We start from the raw sequence: 19716 nt of genomic DNA on the forward strand, positions 1-19716 counted from the left end.
ACAGTAGAAAAAAAAACAGCCGGTCTGACCAAGATGACCCTTAAAAGCCTCTTCTAACCAACGTTTTTACACTTTAATGAAGTCACAAAATCTAACAGATTTTTCCCATCTTTGGAATCTGTGCTTCTCTGATAAACTTTGGTAGGCCTTGTATTTTGTTCCATTCTTTTTAAATAATATCTTTTTTTTGATATTTTAATTAGAGATGCATATAATTATTGTTTTTATTGCAAGTTTTTAATTAATTATGCTATTCTCTGGGAATACTAGAAATTTTTAAGCATTCTTCCAGCAAGCTAAATTTTCAGCACCCTAATACTTTCAATATATTCCTGTAACCGAACAAATTTAATGAACCTAAAGAGGTTATTTTAAATTTAGTAATACAATGAGAAATATGCTTCAGGTTGTAGGCCTAAGACTTTGATGATGAATGTGAATGGACAAATTAAAACTCACTTATCATTAAACTTGCAAATGTTGCTGAAAGTGAGTTCATGGTTCAGGCTGAAGTACAATCTAGCTGAATTACAAAGGAGTTTGCTGTTTGTGGTAGATCTCATCCACAGTTTTTGAGATCAAGGTGTCAGCTCAAAGGAGAAGAAAATCTGAGGAAGATATATGGTGTATATAAAATTTGGGTTAGTTTCCTTTTCACAGAGTTTTGTCTCCTGAATAATTTCCAAATTTGGATCCACATCCTGCATCACCTGGTTGCAGTGGATGGTTCTTGCTGGGCTGTGCTTCTGCGTGAAACAGAGATGGGCCAAATCATGAAATGGTGACTAGGTGCCCTCAAGCTGCGTTGATTTGAGACGTCATGCAGTTTTCTTCATCAAACCATACTTGTTGGTGGGGATCCATACAAAGAGACTGGCCTGCAGAAGTAAATCCTTCCAAACTCTGCTTGTGCTTCATAGAGAGCGAACTCCCAAGCATGTGAGGTCTAGTATGGAGTTGATTCAGGAGCCCAACTCCCTGGGGAGTGATTTTTATCATTTGTGAGTAACTGCTGAACAAGATGGGTGGTGAGCCCTGCTGTCCAGATACTTCATCTAAACTGTAGTGTGGCAGGGTGGGCTAAGCTTGAAATAATGTTCTTACCAATGTACAAGTCTCTCAGCTGCAGGCAATTTACTAAAGATGCATGTCCCTCAATATGAAAACTCATCACTTCTGAACTTGGTGGAGCCTTTGATAACAGCATGTGGATAATACTGTGTTTCTTTAGGAAACAGCCAATACAAAGTATTGAAGTTGTATGAATGTACTACTGTTTTTCTCATCTAGGAAAAACTTTTTAAAAAAATTGATACATTTAATATCTCCCACAGTAATTAAAGCCAGAAAAATGCGAAGAGAGATCCTGACAGTTATGTACTTAGAAATTCTTTAAATCTCTCTGTGAAAACTGTTCATTGGTTTCAAACATTTCCTTTCAGGCAAACCTTAAACTAGAGGAACTAGGTGCAGAAAAATGAGTTGCTGTGAGATGATGATTATTTTCCCCAATTGTGGTAGCATGTGCAAAGTAGACAAAGCTTTCCAAACCAAGCAGAGGATACAGTCCCTATTCCAAAGCATATGAGTGTAAAGGGGCAAGGTAGGGAATAGGAGGAATGCAAGCCATGTATCCAATGAATTACAGCTGGTAGAAAGCGATGGCAGTTTTTCTGGAGGAGAAGAGAATGAAATTTATTCTTGTTTAGTGCAGAATATACTTAATTAGTAATTGCCCTTAAACTGGAATATGAAAAAAAAAAAGTTTTGTACTCAAAATCTGTATTTTAGGGGTAGAAAAGTTAGAACAAGTAGTTTGGAGGAAAAAAAAAAAAAAAAAAAAAGAAAAAACCACCCACAAGCCCAAACCAAAACATTCAAACATAGGTGTACAAAACATACAGAAATAAAAGTAAGTCTAAATATTATCTTCCCTTATCATTGTGTCCTTGAAAAGCAGGTCCTTTCTTCCAGGTTTCTTTTCAGCTCAGTGACTTTCTGGGTTGCTGCAAACTGCGCAGTCCCTCTGGGTCTCGCATGACCCAGTCACTCTCTTTTTAGAGGAATATGCCAAAATGACTTGAAACAAACAACTAAAACAAATGCCATATGTCACAGCTTGCAAGATGAAAGTCCTAGCTGAACTGGTGTCTTTGAGGAATATGCATCTATTGACAGGAAAATATTTTAACAAAAGAACTTGGAAAATCTGAAGCATATAAAGCTAAGTCTTGCAAGCAAGAAAGTGTCAGTCTTCCTCCCACCACCACCCCATTTTCACATCTAATCGTTAATTTGTTTTCTATTTAAAGGGTTACCAGTAGTAACATTAGAATTTTTGAGGTAAATAGGGAGAGACACTTCTAGTGTCTCTAGACATTTCTTTATTACCTACTCGTTTGAAGAGTTGCTGCTTAAGACTAAGAAAGTTTTTTAAGATTGATTTGAGTAATTAGTTGAGGGGAAACAGAGAAAATATGTGGAGAGATGTGTGCTGGACCCTCTGTAGTACAGATCTGAGTACATGCCACTCTGCTAGCAAGGTCTCTGATGGGCATACCAAGTTCCACAGTGAATTTTTGACCTCAGTTTGTATATTTTTTCTTTACCTAGTCATATCTTGAGGCTCAATAAACAGAAGTACCACACCTGGATGTCCTGACAGTTACCATCCCCAGCAGTAACAGGCATGTGGAATATTTGGACAAGCATTTGTTTCTATTTTCAAAATTTGCTACATGACTGTAGCATCACAGGAGATGAGATTTTAAAAATTAATATATTTCCTTAGGATAAGAGCTCTGATTTGGGGATATTGTTTTCTTTTCTTTGCAGGAAGAAGGTATCGTGAAGGAAATAGACATCAGTCATCATGTCAAGGAAGGTTTTGAAAAAGCAGATCCTTCTCAGTTTGAGCTACTGAAAGTATTAGGACAAGGTTCATATGGGAAGGTAATTTTTATTGTTATCTAATCACCTAGAGCAATACTGAAAATATAATATCTTTTCTCTGAGTTCATTTACACTGATAACTTTGTCCGTATATAAATTATATAGTAAAGGCAGATAAGCAAAGCTCTTCTATGTTCATTTTAATAACACTTTTTTCTTTTAGCTTGATTTCTGCATATAAACCAGTTTAGCAAACAGTGCTTATGGCTCTGGGCAGTGAGCATCACTGTTTATAAAATTAGATTCTTCTCCCTCTTTCTGACCTGTTCACCAGGGAATTGAGTGTGCCACTGCTGCTTAGTTGGAGGATATAAATAGGAACATTCAAAGACTTAAAAAAGTTAGCTGCACAATTCTCACTAAGGGCAAATGAGACCTCAAGCACATTTCCAAGTCCCAGACTGCTGTTAAGCTCACACTTAAACTCACACTTAAGCTCACACTTAAGCTCACACTTAAGCTCACAGAGACCTGGGAAAATCCTGCAGATAAACCCTAGTGCAGAGGACAGCAATCATTATGGTGAGATCATAGGGGGGAAAAAAAAAACCTGGTTACATGACCACAAGCTAATTTATGGAAATAGCATTCTTCACATAACCTTAAGACCAAGGATTTTCTGAATCCTAAAGACAGTTCTTCTCCATCAGGACACGTTAGTTGGAAATGAGAATAGAAATGAAAGATGGAAAGTAAGAGGGAAGAGTCAATTCTGCCTTAAAGTCTTTCCATAGTTTAAACAAGACATTGAAACCTTTGGAACAGTAAACCTAATTGAAACCAGGCATGAAAAAGCTTATAATTGTAAATATATTGTTTTGTGGGGGTTTTAAAAAATATTTCCCAATCAGGGCCTTAGAAGGTATATTGAGAGTAATTATCAACTTCCCGAGTATTCTAGAATTATATTGATAATTAAATCTATTAGAAGTTCCCTGAGATGAGAGGTATCAGGAAAGTTAACATTCAATACCAAGTTTTAATCTAGAGAATTTCTTGAGAACACAGTGACGATATTTGAGTTTTGAAAATTAAATAAATGTGAAAAATCAAACAACTCAAAATTAGATTTACTGTATGACTCAATACAAGAAGGAGAAGAGCAAGAGAAGGAAACGTCTTCTGCAAAAACAACACAGGCAGAATGGCCAGTTTTCAGATTCAGGCAGTAAAGATTTTAGAAATGGCTCACTGTCTGTCTTATAATGTATTGGTTGTTATATTTCAGTATTTACTTTTTGAATTGGTCTTCTAGCTTTAACCTTTTTATAAGCAGAATGTCTAGTCTCTGCCACCACTTCCCAAAAGGAGATCTGATTTCTGGGAGATCAGAGTGTGAGTATGGACATCATACTTATTTGGAGCTGCATGTGATTACAAATGACTTTCTGTTTCTTATCCAGTCTTTAACCACCTAAATTTTCATCACCTTGGTACTTGAGCTAATAGTTCAAATTGTAAGTGTCCAGGGATGCAAGCCTTTAGGTTTTCAAGTTGTTCCCCCAAGGCCTAAATAATTTCTTGCAGGATTAGACATAATTTCTAAGGGAGTGGCCTCAACACTCTTGAGAGGCATAGCACTTGCTTGGCTTTCTAGATTAGGATTTGGGTGATAACCCAATTGTTCCAGCTCAAGGTGTTTTGCTACTTCAGGTGTTAGTAACCTGAGGTGCTTGCAAACATATCAAAATAGAAAATTGAAAGTCATGCTCAGCCACATGCCTATGCTATTCTGGGAGACTAGTATAGTTTAGCTAATATAACCAGTGAAGTAAGCACTCCAGGGCCACTTAGTGGTTTTAAGAATGATGTAGTTTTACCTTTAAGAATAATCAGAAGGATGACATCATTTTGCAGTACAGTGCATTTTCGTTTGTTCTGTTTCCTTTTTGGTTTGATGATTGTTTTGATGTCCTCTGAAAAAGAACACAGTGTTCTTGACTCATCTTTTTTGGAGGGAATGCAGACAAGTATCCTGTCCCATGCTAGAGGGAACAGCTGACTAGTGACTAGTAACGTAAATTGGTAATTTTGCTTATTATAGCAATACAGGTAGTGGAAGTTTTGCAAGATTATATGGCAGACAAGATATTTGTACAAGGGCAGCCTAGTATTTCTGCAGATGCAGCATGCTGTGTTGTTCTATGAGCACTGCTGCTTAAAACCATTATCTTAAGGGTTTGGATTTTGGCCTTTTTTTGGGGTAAAAATTCTATAACCATTTTTACAGAATAATAATACAGCTGAAAATCTGGTGTCTGGGCAAGCTTGCTTTTGACTTTCTGCTCCCTTTCAGTGTAATGCAAAAATTAAATCTTTTACTTGAGCTGGATAGAAAAATATCCCGGCTTTTCTCTGTAAACTTCTAAATGGATTGACTTCCTGTTAATGCTGGAGCAGCTGAGCTTAATTTATCATGAATGTTAATGAAAAACACTTCACAAAGTCTTATGTGTTCCTGTTGGATCCAGATTTCATCATTTGTTCCTACAGTTGTGAGTGTCAGAGCTATTTGTACGTTCATCAAACTAGGAAACAGGAGATGGGAACAAGCAACATGTGCCCAAGCTCAGCAGCGAGTCAGGGCAGCTTGAGGAACTGTGCATATCTCCTATACACAGGAAACATCTTGAGAAGGAAAATCTCACCAAAACATGTCAGATCATATGTAGAAGTGTGGTAGCAATGATGCTGTCAGATGTAAGAGTCCTGATTAAGGTGTTTAATTTTTTTTTTCTATTTCTAGCTTCTGTACCTGTTTGGTAAAAGTTGTTCTCCCTTTCCACAAACCTTTCCTTAAAGGGTGTTTGAGAAGATCCTGATCTGTTAACAGAGTTTTATTTTAGTAAGATAAGTATTTCAACTTGCAAATAATGAACTAGAAACAGACTTCCTCCTTTTTTTTTTTTTTTCCTTTTTGTATTTTAGGTGGAGACAGTTAGCAAAGCTGCATGGTTCCTGGACAGGGAATTAATAAAATAATTGCCACAGAATTTTAATCTAACTAGACATTCATTAGTTACATAATTTCACCTTGACTTTTTTAATTTGTACATTTGTAATTATATGCTATGTATGTGGGACTGTATTTTTATTTCTGCATTTGTCTTCAGCTTCTGTCCAGTAGCACAAGTGCTGAAATAAAAAAATAAATAAATAATTAAAAAAGACACTGTTTTCTGGTACTTCTGACCTCAGCAGACAGAGTAAGTCCTGGGAATCAACTAAAACATTTGTTTATTTTATTTTCTATTGTTAAAACACTGAAAGTCATATAAAGACCAAACTAAGCTACTGATTTCTTTGTTTGCTACCCTTCCAGTGCTCACATGCACTCAGGGGCAGATAAATATTTGCATGGAGTAAAACAAATAGGATATATTTTTAGCCACAATTTTAGTTTATTTCAGTTAAAAATTTACATTGTCAGAAGATGAGGCATAGGAGACTATAACAGGGAAAACTGTCTTTATTATACTAACAGATTTTCAGCTGTATGAACTTTCTGCTTCAGTTATATCTTAGGCAAAGTCACCATTCATGATTTCCATCACAGAATAAACCAAACTGGTTTTTCTCTTTAATGTAATTGATGGCAATAATTTTAAGACACTGCACATTCCTAAACACAAATGAGACATAATCTTTTTTCATTTAAAGTTGGTCAGAATATGAAGAAGTATGTGCATCCTGATACTGACTCTTCACCCAACTTTATTGGATATATAAGGGCAATTAATAATGTCGAACAGATTTTCTCTGTGAGGTGGTAAAGGCTTAAAACTGAAAATTTCTAGAGCTAGCTCAACCAACTGCAGGTGAAATAGATACGAAATATTTTCATCTAGTAATGTTCACTGGATTTCCTGAAAAATAGTATCTATTCTTCTATCAAATGCAGTAAGGCTTGTAAGTAGAAATCAGTACTCATTTATACAAAACCTTTGCTTTTTACAGGTATTTCTAGTAAGGAAAATCAAAGGATCTGATGCAGGCCAGCTTTATGCCATGAAGGTACTTAAGAAGGCAACTCTGAAAGGTAGGGATTGGCACAGTGGCTGCAGTCTCTATTTCCATGTTACTTAGTAATTACTTTTTCTTGCCATATTTTAGATCACTGCTGCTTTATGGTATATGAATGCATAAATATGTCTCTGCTGTCCTCTGTAGCAAATGTTCTAAAAAACATAAACAAAAATATATTACCTATAAAGTGTGGGAGAAGGAAAACAGGAGTTTGGAGTTTCCCAGATTCATGCTTTCTTCCTTTTCGTAGTGTTATTTATAGGACTTCTATTGGGTATACACTAATTTGTAATGCAGTGTCAGTATCTTTCTGTTGCTGAAGTAAATAAGGATATTGTTGAAGTAAAACCTGGCTGCTACTGGGCAGAATGGCCTTCCCAGCTGGTGCCTCTCACTACGTGCCTGAAAACTCATGGGAGTGTGTTTTCAAGTGAGAGGAGTCATTTTGAGGTTGTTAAGATCATGCTGTTTCCTAGCTCACGACCAGTCAGTGCATGGGCTATAGGAGGCTAGGGCCAAATGACTGATGTTTAAAAGCCGGTCATTCTCACCTGGGGCCACTGGCTGCTACAGCCTCACTCAGATGGAAAAGAAATTGATAGCGAAGCCCAGCACTGAAAAGCAAACAGAATAAATTCGGTCTTAGTTGAAGTCCTTAGTGTTTGTTCCTCCATGGAGCTAGGAAAATTTAGTTGTCTTGTTTCCCTGACCTAGCACTGTACTCTGTTTTTTCCCCTCAAAAGCCTGACACTTTTTGCAGATAAATTGGAGAGCATTCATTTTGCCTAAAGCAGATATTTTGCTTTCTCTTGGACAGTGTCGTTTTGTGCAGTGCAGTATAGTGCCTAAATTTCTATCCTAATTGAAGAGTAATCATTTTGAGATAGTTCTGATCCCTTAAAAAAACAAATTTCTTTAGCATGAAGAATACAAATTAATTTACCAGTAATTGGAATGTAGAGTTACAGCAGGTGGTGGCAGGTAGAGCCAGCACCTCTTCTGAGTACTAGTCAAAAGGAGGAACTAGCACACCAGGCATTTAGGCAATCCTTTCCCCTGAGAAAGCCTTTTCAGAGAAAAATTAGTTTGAAGCAATGCTGGCGTGCTGATCTTTGTGTTTGGAATGTAGATGAGAATGTTTGTTCTAGCAGAAGAGCATACTGTAAATAAACTCTTAAATAGCACTGGATATTAAGACATAAAAAGTAATAGGTCAGACCTTTGTACATAATGTGTAAGATAGAGTGATTCTCTGACTTCTCAACCAAGAGCAGGACTGTGAAATGCCCAAACTGAGCTGAAATCAGTTCTTGGAGTCTTCTCCACCAGGCAGAGTCATCTCCTGATGGGCATGGTATCTGAGCAAGGGCTGTGTAACCCCTTAGACATCAATATGTACAAGAAACTTATTTCTCTTTCTTTTGACGACCCATAACTTTTCACCCAAAGTGAAAACTTGGTATTCCCTCTTTTGCTGTGTAATGCTGAGGTGTGTTGAGCAGCTTTGGACAGGGGGAGGGTTTCTTTTGCATCCCCAAACACTTGATTGCTTCTTAATATTTGATGGCTAAATATGTAACATTGGATTACACTGGAAAAGAAAAGACCTGTATTATGGCAGTATCTTAGGAAATCTCAAAATTTAGATAGTGATTTTAAGTTACCCATATTGTACCATCAAACTTCTGTTCTTTCAAGCAGCCCCTGGTGGTCTAGTGGTTAAGGGCGCGACGCTGTCACCACCGAGACCCGGGTTCGATTCCCGGTCAGGGCCACTCCTGGGCTGATGGAGCTCGTTAGCCCTGTAAAAAGGCAACCCATCTATGTCCTGAGGACCTCGCTGCCACCGTCCAAGCTCGCTTGGCCCCGGCAGATGAACCTTAGGATTAAAGGGTGGGCTCAGTTCCGCGCACACTGTGTCTCACCTAAAAAATCCAATGCGCAGGCTGGAAGGTGTAAAGACCTTCCCCGGATCTTCGCTCGCGAAGACTGGCCATTATATTATTATTATTTTCAAGAACAGGCACCTCTGTGTTTGCAGTTCCTTGGTTCATTATAGCACAGAAACATTGCTCTCCTCCCTTGGCTGTTACAGCAGGCTATTTATTGTTTTCTCAAGTGTGGGTCACCAAATCCAAAAGTTGGGGCTAATTTTTGATTTTGCTGGATTGCATTTCTCTCCCCTTCAGACTACTTACCCCTCTGACTGCTAGCTCTGGATTTCCCATTAATCTCAAGATAATTAGCACATCAGTAGGAACTAATCTGTCCACACTAGTTTCTACAAGTAAGGTAAACTTGACAACTGTTTAACTCAAAGTACAAAAATAAAGGCAGAATCCCATTGTCACAGGGCAAGTGAGACAAGCAACAACAAGGATTGCTGTCAGTAAGTTTCCATGTAACTTTTGGCACAGAGATAATATTTCTGACAGCTAAGTCTCATCTTTTAAGTGAGAGTGCTGAATTGTTGCCAACTACCTACACTACAAAAGGCTAGAAGTCTGTGAGGTATTTATTATTATGTCAAGCAATGAGAGCAAAGCTACAAGTATTTGTTAGCACTGTGGTAAGTATTTCCTGATAAAAGACATACTAGAAGACAAAGTTCTGAATGATTTTGCTTTCTGACCTGTACTCTGCACAGTACCACATGGAGCAGGAAAGTCAAAGCTCTTGGTGCTCTTGGCCACTGACGTGGTCAGACAGCCCTAAATGTTATAGTAGGTCTTTTCTGTAGTGAAACAAATTTGCAAAATATGTAAATGGAGAAGTTGGAAAGAAAAGAAAAGAAGAGGGGGTAGCAAAGCTGATTTCTTTTCTGGATTAGCCTGAAGAATGAAAACCTAGATAAATAAGAACATTAGGAAGTTAAATGCCTTCAGGAGCGATGGTTTAAAACTAGCTTTGTACATTGCTCTGAAGAGCAACCATAGGAGGTCCTGTGGAAGGTATTCCTATCCTGGGAGCCTGACTCTGGCTGTGGCTGGCTGGTAATGTTTAGGAAGAAGCAGAACTACAAAATGGTGCTTTCTCCACTGTGTCTACTATTTCCTGCCTCCTTCCAGAATAGTTGCCTGTTGTTAACACGATCCCAACTTCACCAACAGCAGAGGTTAGTATATAAAGGGTTACAGCAAGCAGCAGCACTCTTCAAGCATTTACAGCTCAAAAATGTTTTTCATACAAAAGAGGCTTTGTGTAGGTTTGAGCTTGAAGAAGGTCTGCTAATCAGCAAAACCGCTGCTGCTGTGTAAGGAAAATTAGGCTCCAAAATATTCCAGTTTAGATTGTAAAAGTTTGCAGAGACACATGCTCTACACACAAATATTTGTGAAAATGAAATTAATTTTAACCTCATGAAAGTTCATATTAAATGTAGAGTATATCTGAATAAGCACCTATAACAGCACGGATCCTTCAAAGTGAGAAAGCCACTGCTCCTCTTGCTTTTAAATGAGAGCATTGCACACAAGTTTCTTTCTTTCATGAATCATTTTGTTTTGCTTGTGGGTATCTGATTTTAAAGCAGAAAGCTTCCTGAAGAAACTAGACAAGTGTTTCATTCTATTTATTAATTTTAGGAAAACCTTGTTCAAAATGTTTAAGGATGTTATGTCTGTTAGGTGCCAGATATTGAATACATCAGTTTCAAGGCTGCATGTATATATGAATAACTTACTGTCTTTCAAATGCTGTATATTAAATTACAGTACCCTAATAGCTAACTTTGCAAATATAAACCCTTTTTACAGGCTCCAAGTTCTCAAAGACCTAAATAAGGCACTTAAATACCTTCCAGGAGTGAAACTTTTGCCTTTCAGAATGTCATTAGATAATACTCTTAAAATGTTGCTTTCATGTCTTCATTACATTCTACTTTTTCTTTTTCTTTAAAATTAGATTTTTAGATTAAAAATCGAAGAGAAGAAAGTTGATCTATATGTTTAAAAGCTAACAGAAATATATCAGTGAGTCTCAGCTGCCCATCCTGAATACATTGTGATACTGAGGAAGCAGAAATAAAACAGGGATTGTTTGTTCAGCGTATATTTGTGCCTTGTATTCACCAGCAAAGCTGGAACAGATGGACAGGGCAGGCTGGTTGTTTTGATTCACTCAGCATTTCTCTCGAGGTGTCTTAGGCTTCATTGGCTTTACTGAATGTGCTTCAGGATTCCATGATCAAGAGTTGTTTAGATTGGTTGCAATCTAAGCCTCATTAAACACTCATGAAATGCCCATAAATCCCCAGCAGGTTGCTGTGTTGGAACACAAGGGCTACTTTCTGGAGCTTGAAAATCAAAGACCCATTCCTCCAGGAGACATGCAATGGCATGAAGCCATAATTCACTGGCATAATGCTTATGAACTTTATAAATATTACAGTGATGATCTAGCGAAGGTTATATGTTGGATCATGAGGAAGTAGTTTGCATTTGCATACTTGGTTGGTAATAGGCTGCATAAATCTTGGCACAGGAAGATATTTGACCCTGAGAATGCAAACTACCTGTTTCTGCTTTTGGGGCTTAGAAATGATAATCTTTTTTGTCAAAACCTCTGATATGCTTTGCAGTTTATGATCCCCTCAGTTTAAGCCACTAGGCTTAGGGCTTTACTGTTGTTTGCTGAGTGTGTGTGATGGTTATAGGTGTAGTAAGCCATGAAAACAGCTTTAGTGACTCAGAGAGCTTGTGGTGTTCTCGGGCATGTTGGATTGATGATATTAATTATACACTAAATTGAACAACTAATTTAGATGTTACCAGGTGAAGTGTGATTTCTGTCTAAACCAGTGATAAAATTGTAGTGGTTTCCCTGATTAGACACCAACTGAAGTGGCTTCTTCAGCTTTCCTCTGTGTATGGCTCAGTTTCCCTGTAACAATGGTGGTACTTTAGATTTCAGATACTGAACTACAGTGGTTTCCCTCTGGTTCGAAGGGAATAAAAATCCAACAAATGAGAACTGAGAACAATTTAACCTTATAAAGCAGGACTCAAAACGAGTCTTAACCTCAGATAAACCTATCTCCTTTGTGTTGAGTTTTTCAAGATGTCTTGTTCTATTTTGTTCAGCCCTTGTGTTTGGTGAAAGGCTCTGTTATTCTTCTAGGCTTGCCATTTAAATTTTGGTTTATTATGTTTTCTTAAAGTGTTCTGGAATATTTTTTTATATCTTCCTGGGCCTCTTATTACTCTTTTCTAAACAATTCACCAGGGAAGTCCTCTCCACAGGACAGTTCAAACCCCACAGCAGAGCTCCCCTTGTCATGGTGTTTGGAGGAAAGGCTGAATTCTCTGCATCCTTGGGAACTGCTGCCTAGGCTTCTTTAGTCTGAGAATTTTAACCCTCCAAATGTCATGGCTCTGAGCTCAAAATAAAACCAACACATTGATGGAACTGGAATTGCCCTTAAAGCTGTGACATAGACTCACCCATCTCCACAAATAACCATCCGCTAATTTTTCAGTCAGGGAAGGAAATAACTTCTGTGTGCACAAACACAATAACATTTGATTCCTCTGTATATTTCACAAGTGGCTTGAAAATGTAAAGATCAACTTAGTTGGTATGTGCTCAGCCATACAACAATGCACTTGGGTCACCATCCGGACCTTGTCCATTCACATGCAAGTTTTGTGGGCTAGGATTCAAGATCTCCAGCTTTGTGGTGAGTTGCAGAACGTGCCAATCTTTCCTTTGACAGTTTAGGAGCAAACTGGAATTAGTTGCTGTCATATGAGGAAGCAAAACTTTCTTTCCTCTGGGGGAGTTTTGAAAATGAAAACAAGAAGTTCTTCAACAATCAGTGCTTAGAGGTCACTATCAGTCTGTAGCTTTACAGTGCCTTTGCAAGGTTTCTTGCATCAGATGACCTCTTTCTTCCTCCCCTAAAAAGTCAGCTTGCCCAGGGCTTGCTTTTACTGAAGGAAGAAAGGGTACAGTACTTTAGAGAGAGCTCACTTAGGTTGTTTCTAATGGGCTGCAGAGAATAATGTGTTTGTATACTATAATGAATATGAACTGTGGTTGTACAACTAGCTCATTGTGTGTCAGTAAACATTACAGAGAGTCCTGAATATACAGCAGACTGGACAGGTCAAAAATTGCAAAAAACATTGCTGGAAGTTTATTTTCATAGTGCTTGCTAAAGAGTTCATTGAGACTGTAGCATTTAAGTTAGATACTTAATACTCTTTAGTGATTCTGTACAGTGTTTGGATTCAGGTTTGGATGAGAAGGGAAAAATTTCCCTATAAATATAAACCGAGCATGCATCACTTAAAGGTTTTATTATCTGTTTTATTCAAACCATGTGGGAGTTCTCACTGTATGAAGTCCTGATTAAATTATAGCCTCTTCACAATGCCAAGTGCATTGTGAAGGTCCTATTAGCAGGCAAAATTTCCACTGCTAAACCATTAAAAAAGTGAACCCCGGATATTAAAAATGTTCTGTTTTGTAGCAAGGGAGTATTTTGGCTAGTTTATTTTACACAAAAACCTGTTGTTCCTTGTGGAGCTTTTCCTAAGTACCAAAGAAAATTCAGCTTTCTCTTTGTGAAACCTTTGGCTGTTGAGTTCTGTATAGGGTCACCTTGTTAAAATTGTTGCTCCAGTTGCTAAACAGCACATTATTCCTATTGCACTAAGCAGGACAGAATTATTACACCTTCACCTAAATACAGGTAAAAAAATAAAATCAACCTCCCTATTTTTCTCCCTGTCATCCAACCACACTGACTCACATAGAAGCATACACTTCTGCACTTATCGTATATGCTGTAGGTAAAACTGCTGTGCCTGGCAAACCTAAGCACAGCGAAGTTCCCTCCTGATGAAACTAATTCAGGAGCATGCCCAGTGCCCTCCAGTGTCTCATAAGCATTTAGGTCCTAGGACCAAAGTGTGACATAAAATGTGGGGCAACTTCAGGTCTCCGCACCCATTGTTACTTTCCACAGATTGGAACCACGATACTTCCTAGTGCACTCATAGGTTTAAGCCAAAGTTTCGGACTTTGCCTTGTTGAGTCACTCTTCGGTCCGTGAAATACAGAAAGAATGACTTAACTTTAAATTTACAAAAACAAATGCAGGTTGCATTTGAATTTGCCCCCATCTATTCCAGCCAGTAAAGGAATGGTCACTGGGATTCTTAAGGAATGAGTAGTTCATTATACTCATGTCTTTTTTAGTAGTAGAAAGCAATTTTTCAAATCATTTTATAATTTTCAGTCAGTTTTCCATCTACCTCTTTAAAGTTTCGGTTGATCCTGCTGTGCTTGACACAGTGAATAAGGAGCAACGGAGACACTTCAAACTGCAGCTCCTGTAGGTACCATCATTAAAAAGTTTTCAGACCCAAACTCATGCTTCAAACTCTCCATAGCAGACTTGATCTTTCACTACTGCTTACTTTCCTTTGGATTATTCTCTTCATTGCACTGTATATCTAATGAAAGATATTTGCAGTTGTTCCCAAAATGGGTTTTGTTTTATAGAAAAGACCATATTTGATATTTTTTATTATCAAGTAGCAGATTGCTGTTAATTGCTTTTGATGTAGATTCAGGAATAGAGAGACTATGTGAACAGTTGTCCTGAAGCCATCAGTGAAATGTTTATCCTGTTGGAAAATGTGGTGCAATTCTGTTTTATCTGTAGAAAAAACCCTTTTACCAGGAAAGGACTGGGAGGTGCAATGGCCTTTGTCAGGCTTCCCTCATCAACAATAACTGGAAAGCAGAAGAGGACACAAAAGCACAGCTTAGTGTAATTGAAACAGATCTGTAAAGATGGCATTAAGCTCCAGCTAAACAAATGAGTCCAGAGTAAGACAGTCACTGCTGGCCATGTGCAGTGCTCTGCCTGGGCCAAGTACCTGGGAGTGAGGACTGGCTGATCCCCAGGACAATCACAGAGACTCTGGTTCTGCCTTGGAAGCCTAACTTGTGTCCTTGATGGTCTGTGCCAGGTAAACCCACTGGTGTGGTACTCTCAGAGGGCACCAGGTGCCTTGCACTGCTACTAAAGCATCAGCTGGAAGGCACCTGAAAAAGTCCCATGGCCCACCTCTGACCTAGGGTGGCACTAGCTATGCTTTTGTGTCATTCCTCACAGGTGTTTGCCTAACTTGTTCTTCGACTGTCTCTATCCCTACTGTTACAAAATGCTTCCTTAGCATATGTCCAGTATCTGCCTTGCCACAGCTGGAGCTATTAATTCACATCCTCTCTATTGAGAGCAGTTTCCTCTCTGCAGTTTTCTTCCGCATCTTGAAGATTGTTATCACATTTAGCTTCCATCTTATGTAGGCTGACAATCTTTTATGTTCCTTTCCTTCCTCAGGGTTCATTTTTTCTGGATGTTCGGGTTAGAAGATTTAGTTTAGAACTAGGTGAGTCAGAAGTGACTGTTAAACAAAATGTGATCTGCTCTGGCTTCATGTCCCACATCTCAGGTCCTCTGTGAGTGCTTTTGTTATGACAGAATAGCAGAAGTACCCCTTCTCTACCGTGCAGGTTATTGAAAATTCAGGTGGTTTAATTGAACCAATAGAAATCATTAAAAGACAGCAAAGTGGTCATATTATTGAGATGTTGAATATTTGTTCCTTGGAGAATCCCATCAAGAGAAAGTTCCTAGGAAAAGCCAGCCCTCAAATAGATGGATTTGTAAAATGGCTCTTCTTTCCATTCCTGCTCAAGGCAGCAGCATTTCTGGAGGGTGGTTTCAGTTCTTCATAGTTGCCTGCAGCTATCAACCTCCATTCCCCTTCTCTCATGTTTTTAGTTTCAGAATTAAATTCAACATCAGTGGGCAGGACATACCCAGGCCAGTCAGGCTTTATCAGTAACACCACAGCACTGGTCATTCTTTTACCTTGCCTTTTGCTGTCCTTTGTGTTCTGTCTGGGATCATGTAGGCCAAATGGAAATCTTCATGTGAAGGTCTACTTTTCTGGTTCTTGTTTTTTCTTTTCTTGTTTTTTTAATGCTTTTTCTTGTTTTTCCTTGCTTTGCCTTGCCTTCTCCTCTCTTCTCTCTTCCTCTTCCTCTCTTCTGAGTCTTGAGTCTTGAAATTTCTAATTTCTTGTTTGTCTTGTGCTGTCTTAAAGGAACTTTGTAAGCTTTGCATTTGCTTGTAATGCTTCTAATTTTAAGAAACCCACTGCAGAAACAGAGAAGCTATTGCTGGCAACCCATCGAGTCAGCTGTGCAGCATGTGAATGAACCTCTGGAAGTCTTTTAATCCTGCCTGACGTCCAAGAGCTTGCTGTTGGTACCACGAGGCTGTATGAATTACAGGAAGAGAAAAATTGCTCTTTTGGCAAACACAAGCTCCCATACTTTTAATCTTCATTTCCTTTGATTTTATGTCATGTATTCTGTTCTTTCACGGCAGGCTGCGTGTTTAGCAAAGGAACTGGTACCTCGGTTTGGGAATTACAAGACTTTGGCTCTGCTCGCATCTCTGCTGTCAGCCTGCTGCATGAACATAAACCAGATACTCTTCTTCTCAATCTCCATATCTGTAATGTTAACCTAATTATGCCAGCCTCCTCTTCAGACTGCATAATGTTCTTATGAAGACTAATAGTCAGATATTAATGGAGATGTTATTAACACCCCTCCCCACTTTAAGTGCAATCTGCTGCATTATGGAATTTAATGGCTAAAGATTCCAAATGGATGAAATTGTTAGGAAATGTCTCTTCTGTGTAATGCATTGACTATTTGAAATAATCAGAGCTATGAATCAACCATGCCTTTGAATAAATTTATAGATGTAGTGGAAAGCTAAATTGAAAATACAATAGCTAAATATCTCTGGGATTTTTAAACTCCCTGATGGACTCTGCAAGTCTTTGGCTGTGATACAAATCCATTATCTATATAAAAAGCGTTTGTTTGTTCTGTTCACTGAATAAGTTGCACCAGTTGGAACATCCAACGTAATTGCCATGTAACCAAGTTCAGCTGCCTGCAACTGCAGTGCATTTATAGTTGTTTGGAACCTAAATTCATAAGCATCCTCTTGGAATTGCATCCAACTGCTTTTATGGTTCTTATACCACAGCAAAAAATCTTATTTCCTTTCATGCGTGAGGACAGATTAACAGAGTGGTCAACACTGCCACTTGATGCCATTTTAAGTCATAATGACAGCAGAAGACAGGGATTCAGCTGCACTGGTGATGGTTTGCCTCTCAGGATTGCAGCTGGATCACTTGTAAACCTTCACCAAACAGCTGGTTAGGTGTTCTGTTCACGACTGCTGGAGGTGTGCTAGCACTTATCTGGCTCTCCATAAAAGTTAGATGCCACAATGTGTGGGACTACCATCTGAGATTTGTTTCAACAGAAACAAAATTATTCTCTGTTTTTTTATAATCTTCATGTGGGTCACATATGTCAGTTATGGTTTCCTCATGGCTGTGGCATTTGCTCCAAGTTGGAGGTTTTGATGATGTTCAAAGAGAGATCAGCAGTCAGCAACAACAACAGCCTCTCATTTCTATTTTATCTACAGGATTTTCTATCAGCATGCAACAGTAACTGACACACTCAAGAGGTTTCCATGGCATGGAAATTTAAGTGATATTTCCCCAGCAGTAGTTTATTTTTGTCAATTCAAGCAAAGCCTGACTTGTACAGATAATTGTACAGTGTCTGTGGTCATCTTTCAGACTTTGTGTGTGCTATGACATAGTTGCCATTTAGTGGGCAATTGTCTTCATCAGCGCTGTTAACTTGAAGCTGATTTCCTGCTGAGAGGGAGTTTCAAGTTTATGGCTGACATAACCTATATTTCCTCTTTTTCTATTTCACTTACCTCCTCCTATTTATATTCCTTTCTTTCCTTTTATTTTGATAAATAAATCTGTTCCATCATCCATGTTTATATCCTTAATAATGTCATACTGCTAGGTACTATCTTGACCCTTGTATATTACCATAAGAAAGAAACATCTTCAAATGTAAAAGGACTGTTTTGTATTTTTGTTTTTTCACAACATCCCTCACATTTGGGTCACCTTTACCACCTATTTCTGTCTCCTAGGAACTTTCCTCATAAAGAGAAAAGGATTAGCCCCCAGCTTGTGTCGTCGCCCTTGCTGAGAATAGCCAGTGGCTTTGCTCAGCAGCTCCAGTGAGCCACTAGTAGCAGACTTTTATGCAGAAGACAATTTGTTAAGCATCAGATTTTGACCTTGGTACCAAGGAAATCAGGATGCTCTTCCTAAATGCACAGCCTTCATTTAGCTGGCTTTCCAACCTACTGAAATCTAGACATCCCCATTTTCCAGAAGCCCCTCAACTGTCCCCAGGTGAGCTGGAATCTGGTCTCCCCCAGATTCCCAAGGGAGCTCTCTAGGGCAAAGGAAACCTGCCATCCCTTGAGCCAAACAGCAGGGATAAGTGGTGGGCCTGGGCATGTGATCTGGGGTGTGGAGCCAAGGAAAAGGCAATAGGAATGACAAAGCCTCAGCAGAGGGTCAGGAAGAGAGAGGGCTATGGATCATGCGCAGCAGTTGCTCCAGGTGGCATTCCGAGGGAGACTGAGCTTAGTGGTGAGAGCGAGACAAGGCCAGAGGTATTCTTCTCTGCAACTTCAGGAGGCAGGTGATAGCTATCTGCCAGTTTCTCCAGAGCATCCCTCCTCCTCCCACCTCTTTCTGCTTGGAACCTGAGAGGGGGCTGCAGAGGAATAGAGGTGCTCAGCTCCAGGGTGGGCAGAGCAGGTGGTTGCGTGGTGGCTTCCCTTGGTAGAGAAGGGAAGAGGCAGGAGTGAGGATGTTCAGCCCTGCCACTGGTTTGGGGAGTGGAAGTGATTTGAAGTGTGACTACGGGTGAGACTGATGGAGTAAAAATGAGGTGCTCAGAAGATGTAAGACTTGACCTTGCTGCATGAGATTTGCCCATGTCAGAGGACTCCTTACATGCATCCTCATTAGAAATATTGCCATCCTGTTATGACAACCTTGTGTTTAATTTGCTATAGAGAGTTTGCCACATGAGAGGGTTTTCTCAAGCAGAAGAAAGCGAACAACTTCCAAAACAAAGTTTTGAGGAAGCCTGAAAGTTTGCACTCTGTGTATGAGGAGCATGATGGGCTGAGCAGTCACTGGAAGGACTGTCACATGGGTGGTGCTCCCTGGGCTGGGTGGTCCTGGAAGAGCTGCATTACCCCTCTCCATTACCCACAGCTGTCACATATGGGGTAACAGCCATAGTGATCAGAGGCTCTTGGAAAGGCTGTTTGAGATTTCAGAATTAAAAGCACTGTGTGGAAGCTAAACTGCTCATGGTTATTCTTCACTAGGTTTTCAAGTTGATTCCTAGTAAGAATTTTAAGTTTCTGGTATTTTTTTCACTTTGCTGGAATATTCTAATGTAGTGTTATGGGTATTAATCCTGGTACAAATGCTCCATTTCAGACAGCCTTCCAAACACTTGTGCGTAATGGTGAATTTTTTTTTTTTAATTTTTTTTTTAAGGTATGCTTTATTGAGGTAGTCACTGCAGCAAAATAGCACATAGTGAAAGATCTAGTCTCATTCCCCTGCAGTCAAGGAAGGATGGTTTCTAAATCATTGTTCAGCTTTTTCTGTTCTTTTTTTTTTTTTTTTTTAATGTGTCAATATGAGTTTTGAATCCCAGCCCTTTATTCTGCTTCATAAGGGTTCATGGAGTTACGGTTTGCCCGACATAGCCTACATTTTCTCT

At 39.0% G+C, this 19716-nt stretch overlaps 1 protein-coding gene across 2 annotated transcripts in view; it reads left to right on the top strand.

Annotated features, from left to right (window-relative positions):
* Nucleotides 1-19716, top strand: part of RPS6KA2 (ribosomal protein S6 kinase A2) — a 248790-nt gene that overhangs the window by 148463 nt on the left and 80611 nt on the right. For both annotated transcript variants that reach the window (XM_050315637.1, XM_050315636.1), the window contains exons 2-3: nucleotides 2836-2952; nucleotides 6910-6991. In XM_050315637.1, coding sequence (XP_050171594.1) covers nucleotides 2836-2952; nucleotides 6910-6991 — 199 coding nt within the window. The remainder of the gene's footprint in view (nucleotides 1-2835; nucleotides 2953-6909; nucleotides 6992-19716) is intronic.

The sequence above is a fragment of the Myiozetetes cayanensis genome, unplaced genomic scaffold, assembly GCF_022539395.1.
Source record: "Myiozetetes cayanensis isolate MyiCay16 unplaced genomic scaffold, myiCay2020 scf2-11, whole genome shotgun sequence".
Lineage (NCBI taxonomy): Eukaryota > Metazoa > Chordata > Aves > Passeriformes > Tyrannidae > Myiozetetes > Myiozetetes cayanensis.